General features: G+C 45.0%; 1 protein-coding gene and 1 long non-coding RNA gene across 3 annotated transcripts in view; one reads left to right on the top strand and one right to left on the bottom strand.

The window, feature by feature from the left end:
- The window catches only part of LOC123805426 (folate receptor beta-like), a 39,975-nt gene extending 32,172 nt beyond the window's left edge, over window positions 1-7,803 (bottom strand). The window contains exons 1-5 of one of the 2 annotated variants that reach the window (XM_045817986.1): window positions 7,630-7,803; window positions 5,202-5,390; window positions 4,999-5,089; window positions 3,997-4,044; window positions 3,481-3,868 (exon numbers count right to left, since the gene is read on the bottom strand). In XM_045817986.1, the coding sequence (XP_045673942.1) occupies window positions 3,504-3,868; window positions 3,997-4,044; window positions 4,999-5,089; window positions 5,202-5,390; window positions 7,630-7,782 (846 nt within the window). In that variant the 5' untranslated portion in view covers window positions 7,783-7,803 and the 3' untranslated portion in view covers window positions 3,481-3,503. Of the gene's footprint in view, window positions 1-3,480; window positions 3,869-3,996; window positions 4,045-4,998; window positions 5,090-5,201; window positions 5,391-7,629 lie in introns of those variants that run through there. The other variant, XM_045817988.1, reaches the window with a different exon arrangement.
- LOC123805430 lies at window positions 47-2,309 on the top strand. The gene is made up of 3 exons (XR_006783303.1): window positions 47-366; window positions 876-1,022; window positions 2,204-2,309. It is a non-coding gene; the product is annotated as an uncharacterized LOC123805430 (long non-coding RNA).
- Window positions 7,804-14,235: the final 6,432 nt, after the last annotated feature.

Here is a 14,235-nt window from a genome sequence, read left to right as displayed (position 1 = left end):
TCTCTCTCTCTCTCTCTCTCTCTCTCTCTCTCTCTGTAAGCCTTACCTGAATCCTGTCACAACCTGGGAGGGTTAAACCCTCTGAAGATCTCAGCAGGGAGAGGGCCACTGGAACTCTCAGGCCTCCCTCCTGACTTTACCCGCCTGGCTCAGCCTTCTCCTGATTGGAGAATGACCAGGTGTCTGAGACCACCTAGACCACTTAGATTGCAGGTGAAAATTCTTCAAGATGGGATTTGCTCCTGCTCCTCATCCTCCACCCCTGCTCTGGCAGGTGATCCTTTGTGAGCTAAAGCCCCGCCTCCACCTCAGGAATGACCAGGTCCCTGGGCCCTGAGGGCTTTGGAAGGGACCAGCAAATGAAAGGTGAGTTGGAAGTGGAGCTCTGGTCTGTGGGGCATCCCTGCCCTTGTTGAGCCTCATGCCCTTGTTGACATAAGAAACATCCAAACCTGTAGAGAATGTTTATGAGTTTTTTGAGCCAAAATAGACAATTGCTGGGAAGCAAGATCTCAAATGCTCAGGAGAATGACACTTTTGCAATTTCTTTTATGCATTTTACATTCAGGAGGGAAGTAAGGAAGATTACATGAAGGGGGGAGAAAGGAGTGCATGGGTTGGATTACAGGACAGTTAAGATATGCTCCCTTGAGGGATGGTTACCACTGATTTCAAAGGTGCGTTAACCCAGAGGCACAAAAGCAATGGACAGCCTTGCTTAAGGCAAAGATAAGCCTGTTTCTAAAAAGTTTTAGGCCTGGGGTATGAAGACCCACCATGACCTGCCCAGTTAGGATTTATAATCAAATCGCCCTATAATCAGATCTACTTTCCTGACAACCCTTTTTTCCCTTCACAACCCTTCTCTGCATCAGGAGCCTGAGTGCTAAGGCCACCTGGCCGGCAGGGAGAAACAGGATCAAGCAGCCACCCTGGAGCCATTCCCGAGGATCTGCCCATACTGGAAGCTTAATACCAGCAAGATTAGTCACACAAAAATAACAGGAAGATGACCTGCACAGGTGGGAGCTCTGGGCTTCAGGGAGTGGGGGTGGGGGAAGCCAGAGCTTTTCCTGAGTTCCAGCCCATCACGTGTACACAACTGCAGTGGCTTCTCACCCATCCTCACACCAGTGGAGTGGGCTGTCCCCAGGCAGCGAGGAGGGGCTGGGGGTCAGATCCCAGTGTGATTCCAAGCCCAGCGTCTTTCACAAAGAAAGGAAAGCTCTGTGGGGGGCTCTGAGGGCATCAGCCTGAGGATTGCAGATCCAGTGTTTCAACTCCAGGCTCACTTCTTACCTTTCCCCTCTTCTAACTTAGCTGCCTAGAAACTCTGCTTGCTCTTCTAGTACCTCCAAGCCTTTGCCGAACCCTCTCCATGAAGGGCTGTTTCTCCTGCCATTTTCTGCTTGGCAAACATGACTCCTCTGGAAGCCTTCCCTGACCTCTGTGCTTTTGTGTAACGACACCACACTCTGGGATTCCCTGTAGCAAAGCCTCAGCTGCTTATTTTCTGAGAGTTATTTGTTCTCAGGTCCATCCGCCCCCACCAGACGTGCAAGGTACTCAATTTCCTCCCTGTTAGTAGAGACCAGCAGACTGGGTGCCCAGAAAGCTTCTGTTGCCTGACAGTATGAGGGCACGAATTCCTTAACTTGCTGAGCGCCTCCTCTGTGCCAGGTACTGACCCAGACCCCAGTGACAAGGCACAAATGACAAAGACAGGGCCCCTGCTTTCAGACATACTTTTGTTAGGGAAAAGCCAGGCAGACAGTATACACAGTAGGTTTGTGTCTGTGCAAAGGGAGTAAAGGGATGAGATAAGGAAGTGCCTGGAGGTGCTCTGTCTCCCCAGGGAGCAAACCCACACCTTTCCCCTCCCCTCCCTTCTTCTTCCCCTCAGGAGTAAAAAAGAAAAGAAAGAAAAAGTGCCTGGAAGACTGCTTTTGTTTAGGTGGTCAGAAATCATTTTAGGGGGAAATTTTAATTTGAAATCTAAGTGGCTACCAGGAAAAAACATGCCAATGATAAAAGAACATTCCAGGAGGACAGGGAGGGAATTGATGGAGTAAAGGCCCCAAAGTGAAAAATGTGAACAGAGGTCATGTACAGGGGATGGAGGGGCAATAATCTGACATGCAGTCCAAGTGGGGGGATGGGCAGGGCCTTCTATGCAATTGAAGAAGTTTGGCTTTTCCAACAGACACATCAAACAGCATTGAAGGGATGGTGAGGAGCTGTCATCTAAGAAGACATTTTTGGCATTTCTACTTTTTAAAAAATATGTCAGTAAAAGTAATGGGTTCAAGTTTGCTGACAAATAGGATATCTACAGTTCTCAAAGTACTCTCTACCACATGCATATTAATTATAAGGGGGAAAATGTAGCAAATAACCCTGGAGGACCCAATATCAACCACAAGACCGGTTACCATCAGCAGCGGCGGACCTCCCATGTGACGCAACGAGACAGACAGAGTGTTACTTCTGGGGTATTGTGTCGGAAACTCACAGCCTTGGTCTAGTGATGAGGAAATCGATAAACTCAAAATGAAGCATATTCTACAAAATAACTGGCCTGTGCTTTTCAAAATGGCAATGTCATAAAAGAGCCTCCTTCCCTCAAATATTCATCAATAGGTAACTGAACTGAAGGTGACATGCACATAGAATATTGTACAGCAATGAAAACGTATGAACTAGATCTCAACAGATTGATAGGGACATATCTCAGAAACCGTGTTCTCATGACAAGGCACATGGCAAAAGAAAACAGCACCTTTCTGCTTGGCAGAAAATCAGAAGCCTGACACCATGCTGTGTTGACCAGGGTACAAGGAAACAGGCACTCATGCGTTGCTGGCAGGGGCCACGCCAACACAACCCCTGTAAAGCTGTAACTATCAAAATTAGAAATCCATATACTCCTTGACCCAGCAATCCCTCTTCTGGAATTCAAGCACAACAAACTACTATGTGCAAAATTACCCATTGTAGCATTATTGGCCATTTTTTAAAAAGCAAGTAATGCAGGTGTTCATTATTGAGACCCTTCCACCAATACTTCCATCCCAGGCCACATCTAGTAAGAGAAGGATGGAGAATGAAACATTTTTCGCACCAGAAACCCAATAACTTATCCACCAATTTCTGCCCACCTTCCCTCCACCAATCCCCTTGTGCCTTTGTGATGCAAAAAAAGACCGAACTTGGTGTAAGGGAAGCCTGGTGAAGAACTAAGCCCCAGACCGAGGGATCAAGTTACATTCCCTACTTGCTGGTGAATTTCAAGTTAGTCCCCACCTTTCTTGGGTCCTCTCAACAGGAATGGTGAATCAATGAGGCATGTTCCACCCCACAACCCATTCATCCTCAAATTATTTATAGGACACAAGACCCACGTGGATCTCTCTACTTGAATAGGCTGTCACAGAAACCTCATAGTACCCATCTTGGATAAGGAATGAATGACCAGGGCATTGTGAGGCTCCTGATTGAGAAAGCTAGCTGAACTGGGCTGAGCTGAGGTCACCCACGTTGGGTGCAGGCAAGGAAAATGTCCGGGTATCAGTAGTGGGAACAACGTAGCGGAAGAGCCAGAGTTGGAACATCAGAGTCAGGCTGAGCAGGAGAGGCCCAATCCCATGGGCCGTGGCCCTAGAATTCATGGCCAAGGCAAAGAACCTCGCCACCTCCTCATTGGGGTTGCCCTGGGCCGGGTCGAACCACATCTGGATGCAGGGGCCACTCCCTCGACTGTACTTGCTGACTTTGTAGGAGTGACTCCAGATGCCCTCACACAGGGCTACAGGCGTGGGGAAGTATAACTCAAAAGTGTGGCAGACAGCCTCAGCTGGACACTTGTTAGATCCGGCAAGACGAGACAGTATAGACACACATTCAGCCCCTGGTTACCCCAGAGATATTCACACAACCCCAGATCTTTGAGCAGCCTTTGTGAAAACCCTTCCTCAATCTCCCACCTGCCTGGCCCTTCACCTGAGGTCCAGTTCCAGCCCTTGTACCAGTCGGTCTTGCAGGTGTGTTACAGAACACAGGGGGCCTGGGACGATATACTACTACTGAAAGGACCCTCTACTGGGCTCGATTGTCCGTTGCCAATAGGAAAGACATATCTCAATGCCAGAGATTTGTGAAAAGGAAAGGAAATGTTTATTTAATGCTATACAGACTTCAAGCAGTGACCTAATGCCTTCATTAAAACATTAAAGTCCTTTGGGATATCCTCAGATGCTCACAGTGCTTTCTTCTCCCCCTGCCCTAATTCAGGGTACCGTAACTCAGGAAGAGAAGCAAACATTTGGATTTTCAGGCCGCTGGCACCATCAGCTGTGTTACCGTCCAGGCAGGATCTCCAATTAATCCAAAGCCATGTGGCACTTTTTCATGGCCTACTGGCAAGAGTTCTTTTACCCTCCTTCCAGGCAAAGTCTCTCCTGCTTCAGCTGCCATGTTTGGGTTTAAATCCCCGGGCCAATCTTCCTCTGTGCCCCCATTTCCAACTCCTCCTACAGTCAGTTACACCTGCCAGCATTCCTGTATTATTCCAAGTTTACTGGGCTGCCATCGTAAGTATGGGCAGGGGTGGCCCCATGTCACAGAGCCAGTCTTCTCCAAGCTCCCATGCAGGTTCTGTAACTCGAAGGACCTGCCCCCCAGTCACATCTTGGGAGGGAGTCCCTTTCCATCCCCCTGGCCCAGAGCATGGCCACAGCTATTTAACATATCTAAGCGACCAGCCAAAGGCTATAGATGTGTTAAATGATCATACCGTGGATTAGCTGCAAAGCTGTGGTTGTACAAAACAGCCCTGCATGTTCCCACTCCACGTGTTCCTTCCCCCAACTCACACCTGTGGGGGGAGGGGTGAGGACATCTCATATGTCTTTCTAATATTTCCTAGACACCTTGAGTTCTGGAACCCATTCCACATCCCTTTTTGGGGCCTCCCTCTTGCCTGCACACTATAACAGTTATAGGAGGTGCAGCAGTCTTCCCACCAGCTCTCACAGTCCTCTTTGCACAGGGGCACGTTCAGGAAATGTTCTTTGCGCCAGCTCTGGTTCACCTGGGGGGGAAGGAGGAGGGGGAAGGCTCCTCTCAGCCAGGTGGGTTGGCAGCCACAGGCTTGACTGAGCTGGAGGACAGCCTGCTGGGCTGGGGTGAGGGAGACACCTCACCTCCTGCATCCAGGGCCCCAGGTTGGGGGAGCACTCATAGAGGCAGGTGTCCTGGATGAAGTGGCGCTTGCGGGCGGGCTCCATCTTGCCGCAGTGGTCCCAGTTAAAGTTGTACAGGAGGGAGGTGTCCTTGTGCAGCTCCTGGCTGGTGCTGACAGAGCAGCAGGCGTTCTTCCTCCAGGGACTGCACTGGGAGGGGCGGACACGGCACTCTTTCCCCTACCTACCACACACTTCTGCCGCCACTAGTCTCTGCCCATTCGGTTCTTGCTCTCCTGTCCCAGGAAGGCTGCCCTAGACACACTCACTGTGAGGACCCTTCTCTTCCTGGCCTCCAGGAATTTACATCTTGGGGGACACTCAATTACAACAGTGTGATCAGGGTTTTTGGGAACCTAGGAGAAACCCTGACTTGGGAGGACAATAAAATATTTCATTTATTTACTTTTTTAGAGAAAGGACAAGGAGGGGAGAAAGGGAGAGAAATATCAATGTGAGAGAGAAACAGCAATCAGTTGCCTCTGGTGCTCACCTTGATTGGGGACTGAACCTGCAACCCAGGCATGTGCCTGACTAGGAATCAAACTGGTGACCTTTCTCTTGGCAGGACAATGCTCAACCAACTGAGCCACACAAGTCAGGGCAATGAACTATTATTTACACAGCTGTTAACATTTTATAAAGATTTCTTAAACTTATTCATTAAAAAAATTATTATTATGCCATGGTCAGGTAGCTCAGTTAGAACATCGACCTGATGCACTGAGGTTGCGGGTTCAGGTGGGTTGGCAGCCACATTGGGACAGCACACATAGAAGAATCAACCAAAGAATGCATAAATTAATGTAACAACAAATCAATGTTTCTTTCTCTCTCTCTCAAATCAATGAATAAAAATTTTAAAAACTGTTAAAAATTATTATTGAGTAACTATTCTATGCCAGCCCTATTCTAGACCAAATAGAGCAGACAACAAAACAGACAGAAATATGTGTTCATGGATCTTACATTCTGGTCAGGGGGGACACAGACAGTAGGACACTGAGAGAGAAAAAACATGATTGTAAGTCTATGGTCAATTACATGAGGAAATTTACAGCAGGGAATGGGAATGTGGAATATGGGGTGATTGTGGAAATTTTAGATGAGGTGGTTTGAAATGCCATTGGTGGATGACATTCTGAGTAAAGGAGGAAAGAGAGTGAGCGATGCAGTAATACACTGTTGAATAACCGTATTCTTGACAATATCAAGATCTGTGTCCCCTGCCCCCTGCCAGTGGCTAGGCCAGGACCAGGCACATTGCGGGCACACAGAAACTCATGCTAAAAACAGTAAATTAAAGACATACTTATGCTTTTCTAATCTAAATGAAACTTCACCTTATATATAGACACACCATACTTTAGCATGGTTTTTATATAAAGTAGACTGGATGCTCCGGACCAGAAAAAAAAAAACACCATGAAATGGAAGGCTGTACTGTATGTTTTGCATTGCTGGAGTTAACCACTATTGTAGAGAATTGTGTCAACAATGGCAACACTGCTTACAGTATCTCATACAATTTAAGTGGCCAATAGAATACACCTGTATCAACCTTCCTTTGTAGCTGCCCCATTCATAGTGATTTTGTGAATAAAAGACAGGTGCTATTTCACGGTGACTTCTAATGTAGCCACACCAGAAATCGGCATGTTGAAATGTAGGGATTGTATTATAAAGTACTTTCTTTTGGTTTCTCCTTTGCATTACAGGTGGTTATGTTGATATTTTTTAAACTAAATGTGCAAATAGATTCTATTAGCTTCAAACGTCATTCCAGGATAGAGAAGAGAGTCTAAACAATATTTGTCATAAAAAGGAGGCATGGAGTCTAACATGGTTGCAACCAAGGCACAAATATTAAAGACTGTGCAAGCACAACAGCGGAGCCCTGTGTCACAGTCCCAGGAGGCCCTGTCCTCCGCCCTCAGCACTCCATGGGACTGGCCACAGTGAAAGGAGGAAAAACCTCCTCCCCAGACACAGAGGTGTCTGCCCCGGTCCTGCCACTACCCAGCCACAAGGGCTGCTCAGGGCCAGTGCCTCTGTGTGTCCATGTTCTCCTCGATCTCAGTGTCCTCATTTGTGTCATGTGGAAAATGTCACCTACCTCCAAGGACCCCTGGAAAAATGAATTCATGTACAGAAAACACATGACACCTAGTAGGTGCTCAATACATGATTATTCTATGTTATTGCTCATGTGGTATCCTGTTCTGAAGAGGCCACCCCTAAAATCACCTAAACACTCCTCAACATTTACCTTCTAAGGCACAACTCAAATATGGGGTGTCTGACCCCTCAGCCCTTCCTTCACCACCCTGACTTCCTCTCCCCTGTCAGAGCAGGCCCCTCCCCAATCAGAGCCACACCCCAGCCATACCTGGTCATGCAGCTTGTCCTTGGGGCCTAGCTTGGCCTTGTGGTGTTTGGCGTCCATGCAGACGTTGAGCAGCTCTGTCCCATCTCGGGCACTGCACATGGCAGCTGAAAGCCAGGCCAGCAGCAGCAGAGCTGCTGTCAGTTTCCAGGCCATGTCCTTCTGTCCCTGCAGAGGAGGCTGTGGTTGGAGAGAATGAGGCCTGAGGGGACAGAGCCCCCATGCAGGGTGCTGCCTCCACTCCCTGTCTCTGTCTGCCCACCTCCACGGTGACTGAGGGGATCAGACCGAGTTCCCTCAGTGCCGGGGGCCTGAGGCTCCCTGAGGCTGAAGTCAAAGAGGCTGGCAAAGGGGGCTCCCTCACCCCAGGCTAGGAGGGCTCTGAAGGGGATGTGGGGTTAGGAGGTGGGCCCTGCGGGACTGTTCCCAAGTTGAAGAGATGTCTTGCACCCACACCTTCTCTCTGGACTTTACCTTAAAATGTAATTAAATAGGTCAGGTCCCTATTTCCTGAAAAGAGCCAGGGATGCACAGCACCCTTATCTTGTGTCCAGCAAGTGCCCTGCCCTTAGATCCTGGATCACCTGATCCTGCCCCCCAACCCCCAGCTTAGAATCCCTGCTGTCCTGGGGAAAGCAATGGCCCAGCTCAGCCAAGTTCTTCAAATCAGCTGACGAAGGATCAAGTGATGTAACACAAACAGGACCCTGTTTGCTTAAATGCTAAAGAAATGGAAAGAGTAATGGTTTTTAAGCAGCTTCGCTCCCTCAGACTTTTCCCTTCCCTCTTTCCTGAAAATATATTCACATTGTCTTCATTTTCCATCTTGTACCATCTTTTCTCAGTAAGCTGCTCCTCCCCATTTCCTCCTTCCCCCAGTCCTTGGCAGCCACCATTGGACTTTCTGTCTCTGAATCTGACTACTCTCAGAACCCGCTGTAAGAGGCATCATGCAATATTTGTGCTTTTGTGACTGACTCCTTTGACTACATGATATCCTTAAAGGTCATCCATGTGTCAGAATTTTATTCTTTTATAGCTGAATAATATTTTGTAGCATGTGTATACCTCATTTTATTTATCCTTTTACTCATCAATGGACACTTGTGTTACTTCCTCCTCTTGGCTATTGTGAAGCACACTGCTATAAACCTGGCTGTATACCTGTCTCTTCAGGACCTTGCTTTCAGTTTTGTGGGTACATACTTGAAGTGGATCAGCTGGATCATATACAATTACCCTTCTATTTTTTTAATATTTGAGGAACTGTCACATTGTTATTCACAGCAGCTGCACAATTTTAGAACATTGTACAAGAGAAAAAAACGTGTTCAAGAGTTCCAGTTTCTTCCCATCCTCACCATCATTTTTTTTCAAAAATTAGAAACCATCCTGGTAGGTGTCAGGTGATACCTCGTTGTGGTTTTGATTTGCAATTCCCTAATGATTTTTGACATTAACCAATTTTTCATATGCTTGTTGGTCATTTGTATAACTTCCTTGGAGAAATGTGCATTCACGTCCTTTTCCCATTTTTCAGTCAGGTTATATGGGCTGTTTTTACAGGTGAGTTTAAGGAATCAACCCTTGCAAATATTTTCCCCTGTTCTTCAGGTTGCCTTTTCACTCTAATTGTCCTTCCATGCACAGAAGTTTTTAATTTTGATGTAATTCCATTTACCTCTTGTTTGTTGCTTATGCTTTTGCTCTCATATCCAAAAAATCATTGCCTAATACAATGTCATAAAGCCCTTCCCCTAAATTTTTAAGGAGTTTTAATGGGTTTAGCTCTTATGATTAGAGCTTTTATCTATTTTTGAGATAAATTTTGTATATGGGGTAAAACAAGGGCCCAATGTAATATTTTTGCATGTGAATATCCACTTATATCCCAGCACCATATTTTGAAAATGCTATTCTTTGAGTTGTCATTTATCCCATTTCATTGTCTTGACCCCATTGTCAAAAATCTGGGCTCGCCAGCAAGATGGAGGAATAGGTGGACGCACCATACCTCCTCGCACAACCAAGATTAGAACAACAATAATTTACATATAGAATAACACCCAGAACTCATAGAGAATTTATCTGAATGGAAGTCGGACAGCCAAGAAGTTGAAGTAGACCCGTACATCCAGACTGGTAGGAGAGGACAAGCCGGGCGGGCGCGGTTCGGCGGCGCGCGGAGGTCAGGGAAAACTTGGTGTGAAATTGGTGCGACAGCCATCTGGCACGCAAGAACGCAGCGGTGGTCCTTGAGTACGCAAGCTGCGGCTGGTGGACCCAGTGAGGCGGCGATTGTGGACCAGGGCAGAGCTTGCAGCCCAGGATCCCAGAGAAGGGACTGAGATCCCAGGAGAATGGAACTACCGCCATTGTTCCCTCCCGTCCCCGCTCCCACCCCCGCCCCCACATATAACGTCACAATCTAGCGACTGGGGTGCCCAGCCCCGGTGAACACCTAAGGCTCCGCCCCCCACCATAACAAGAGCGACCAGACTGGGGAAAAAAAAAAGAAAAAAAAAGGAGAGACAGGGAGAGATGTGTTTCCAACAGAACAGATCAGTCCCCCAGGACTCATCCTTTTGAGCAACTAAGAAATAGCCAATCTATCAGATGCACAGTTCAAAACACTGGTGATCAGAAAGTTCACAGAATTGGTTGATTTTGGGCCCAAATTAGATGAAAAGATGCAGGTTACCATAAAAGAGATGCAGGAAGATACACAGAGGAGAGCCAATAGTGGAGGGAAGGAAACTGGGTCTCAAAACAATACAGTGGACCAGAAGGAAGATAGAATCAACCAAGCAGGAAAGCATGATGAAATAAGAATTCAAAAAAAATGAGGAGAAGCTTAAGAGCATCCAGGACATCTTTAAATGTTCCAACATCCATATTATAGGGGTACCAGAAGGGGAAGGGGAAAAGCAACAAATTGAGTACGTGTTTGAACAAATAATAAAGGAGAACTTCCCCAATCTGGCAAAGGAAATGGTCTTCCAAGAAATCCAAGAAGCTCAGAGAGCCCTAAAGAAGTTGGACCCAAGAAGAAACACACCAAGGCACATCATAATTACATTAGCCAAGGTAAAAATGAAGAAGAGAATCCTAGAAGCAGCAAGAGATAAGGGGACAGCCACCTACACAGGAGTTCCCATCAGACTGTCAGCTGATTTCTCAAAAGAGACCTTACAGGCAAGAAGAGGCTGGAAAGAAATATTCCAAGTCATGAAAGACAAGGACCTACATCCCAGATTGCTCTATCCAGCAAAGCTCTCATTTAAAATGGAAGGGCAGATAAAGTGCTTCTCAAATAAGGTCAAGTTAAAGGAGTTCATCATCACCAAGCCCTTATTTTATGAAATGCTAAAGGGACTTACCTAAGAAAAGAAGATAAAGAAAAAACATGTATAGTGAAAGGACAGCAAACTCACAATTATTAACAACCACACCTAAAGCAAAACCAAAAGAAACTAAGCAAACAACTAGAACAGGAACAGAACCACAGAAATGGAGGTCACATGGAAGGTTAGCAACAGGGGGGTGGGAGGAGGAGAGAGGGGGAAAAGGTATAGAGAATAAGTAGCATAGAATGTAGGTTGAAAATAGATAGGGGGAGGGCAAGAATAGTACGGGAAATGTAGAAGCTAAAGAACTCATAAGTATGACACATGGACATGAACTAAAGGGGGGGAATGTGGGTGGGAGAGAGGGTACAGGGTGCAGGGGAAAGGGGGGGAATGGGACAACTGTAATAGCATAATCAATAAAATATATTTTTAAAAAATCTGGGCTCTACGTTCTGTTCCATTGATGTGTACATCTCTCTTTAAGCTACTACCACACTGTCTTGATTATTGTAGCTTTGTAGTATGTTTTGAAATCAGAATGTATTTGTCCTCCAATTTGGTGCTTTCTTAAGATTGTTTAGGATATTATAGGTCTCTTGCATGTCCATATAACTTTTAGGCTTATATTTTCATTTCTCCAAAAAAAAAGCCAGCTGGCATTTTTTAAATTAAGTAGAATCTATAGATCAATTTGGAGAGAATTGCCTCTTAACAAAAGTGTCTTCTGATTAATGAACTTGGGATTTCTTTTAATTTATTAGGTTTTTAATTTCTTTCAACAATGTGTGTAGTTTTCAGTGTGCAAGCCTTTTACTTTGTTAAACATATTGTGATGTATTTTGTTCTTTTTTATGCTGTTGTGAATGAAGTTGTAATCTTTAATTCATTTTTGTATTGTTCATTGCTAGTGTATAGAAATACAATGGACTTTTATGTATTTGTCTGGTGTCCTACAAACTTGATAAACTCACTTAGTATAAGTAGTATGTATTTATGGGTTCCTTAGGATTTTCTATATATAATGTTATACCATCTGTGAATGGAAATAGTTTTATTTCTTGTTTTCAATCCAATGTACCTTATCAAAGGCCTTATCAATCAAAAGTCTGGATGACTTTTGATTCTTTTTCATGACTAACAGCCCTAGCTACAGCCCTCAGTGCAGTGTTGAATAGACATCATGAGAGTAGATACACATATACTATTCCTGACCTTAGTGGGAAAGCCTTTTGTCATGGAGTCTGAATTTAGCAGAGGCTTTTCAGAGATTTTCTTTATTGTGTTGGGAAAATTCTGTTCTATTTCTAATGTGTTTATTGTTGGTTTTATTTTTTATCATGAAAAAATTTTGGATTTTGCCAAATCATTTTCTGCATCAGTTGAGATGATCATGTGGGATTAGCCCTTTTATTTTATTCACATAGTATTTTATTAAATCAGCTTGGATTCTTGGGATGAATCTTACATGGTGATGATGGATAATCCCTTCTTTTATATTATGCTGAATTCAGTTTGCTGGTATTTTGTTGAGGATACTTATGACTTTATTCAAAATATATTGGGGTGTAATTTTCTTTTGTTGTAATGTCTTTGTCTGATTTTGTATCAGGGTAATACAGGTCTAATAGAATGAGTTGAATTTTCATGATGTCCAGTTTTTCTGGGTTTTTTTCCCCCCTGTGATGGATTGTGCTTTGGGTCCATAAAAGAAGTAAAAGGTGGTAGAAGCTTCACACTAAGAAAGTTTGACTACCACAGGACCTGAAAATGTTTTTCCATTTTCTTCTAAAATTTTTATTGTTTTAGCTGTACATTTAAGTCTATGATTCATTTTGAGTTGAGTTTGTGTGTGACATGAGATGAAGGTCTACGTGCATCTTCTTTCACTTGGGCAATCAATTGTCCCCATACATCGTTAGGTAGACAGTCCTTTCCCCCAGTGGGTTGCCTTAGCAACTTTGTCAAAAATCAATTAAATATAAATATAAAGATTTATTTCTGGCTTTCAGTTCTGTCTCATTAATCTATATATCTTTGCTTTTGTCAGGACTACTGCTCTAGGAGACATTGATATGGAAAATTATTCATCCATTCTGCAACCTCGTGACTCCCATGAACTTGAGGATGATAGATACAGAGTGGGATTCAGACAAGTATTTGTATAAATGGATCTCAAACAGCACCATAGGCCTTTGATAAGGTAGATTGGATTGAGGTGATTCCAGTCTTAAATTTCACTAATTCTAATGCATCTGTAAACAAGTCAGATTTGTAAATAGTGCCACTGGTTCTACAGAGAATATGACACATCAACTGGCCTTGTTCATAATAAGACTGTTAGGGTGGTAGCCAGTGAGCTGCTTTACTTTTCATGTATAGTTCTTTTTATAGGTTAACAGTTGATACTCCTCCTTCTTACCAGAACTAAACCAAACAAATAAATTTCTAATCATGAGCATGCCACAAATACACTGACCTTAGCATAACAGTCTGCCGCAGTCATCAGTTCTGTTGTCAAATATTCTGACTCCCCTCTCCTTCCAGCCACCTGTAGACTTACATTTCCCTGGCCTTCTTGAAGTTAGTCATGATCATAACAGGAACTGGCCAACAATATAAGTGATGGGTGGGAGTTTTAAGAGCCCGTATGGAATTCATTCACCAGGTTCCCTCTCCCTGCCTGTGGAAGTGTGTGATGAGATGGAACCCCCGCCACCCTGGTTCGCTGAGTGCCAAGCAGAGGCCCCCTGACAACCCACTTTAATCACTGTAGCTTGAGCAAGAAATACCTGATAGTTGTGTTAAGCCACTGAGATTTCAGACGGTACTGTAACATAACGCCATTTAGTACAACTGCTACAAACTGTACTTAATGTGAGATCACTGCCTAAAAATCTGTCACATCCCTGGTCTGGAAGCTGTTCTAGGAGTCTAGGTTTGGGATCCAGTCCTAGCTCTGCCAGAACAGCTCAGGCCCAGCTCCTCTGCCCACGTGTGGGTCCAGTATCCCTTCAAGATGCACGCATTTACCCTCCACACTGGGGAAAGAGCTTGTTCTCAAGAGCCAGATTGCCTGGAGTGCAATCCCAGCTCTATGCAGAGGATAATGCTTTGGCCATGCTCCTGAATGTATGTGCCGGTCTTCACATACGTAAAATACAGACAACAGTGTCTACACCCTGTGGGAATAAGTCCAAAGCATTTAGGACACTGCCTGGCAGGTAGTGCTTTGAGGGCACTAGCTAGAGTGGGGCAGGGC

This window comes from Phyllostomus hastatus, unplaced genomic scaffold (assembly GCF_019186645.2).
Source record: "Phyllostomus hastatus isolate PE091 unplaced genomic scaffold, TTU_PhHast_1.1 phas_scaffold_317, whole genome shotgun sequence".
In the NCBI taxonomy this organism is placed as follows: domain Eukaryota; kingdom Metazoa; phylum Chordata; class Mammalia; order Chiroptera; family Phyllostomidae; genus Phyllostomus; species Phyllostomus hastatus.
The sequence above is the reverse complement of the archived record's forward strand: the minus strand, read 5'-3'. Positions and strand labels throughout refer to the sequence as shown.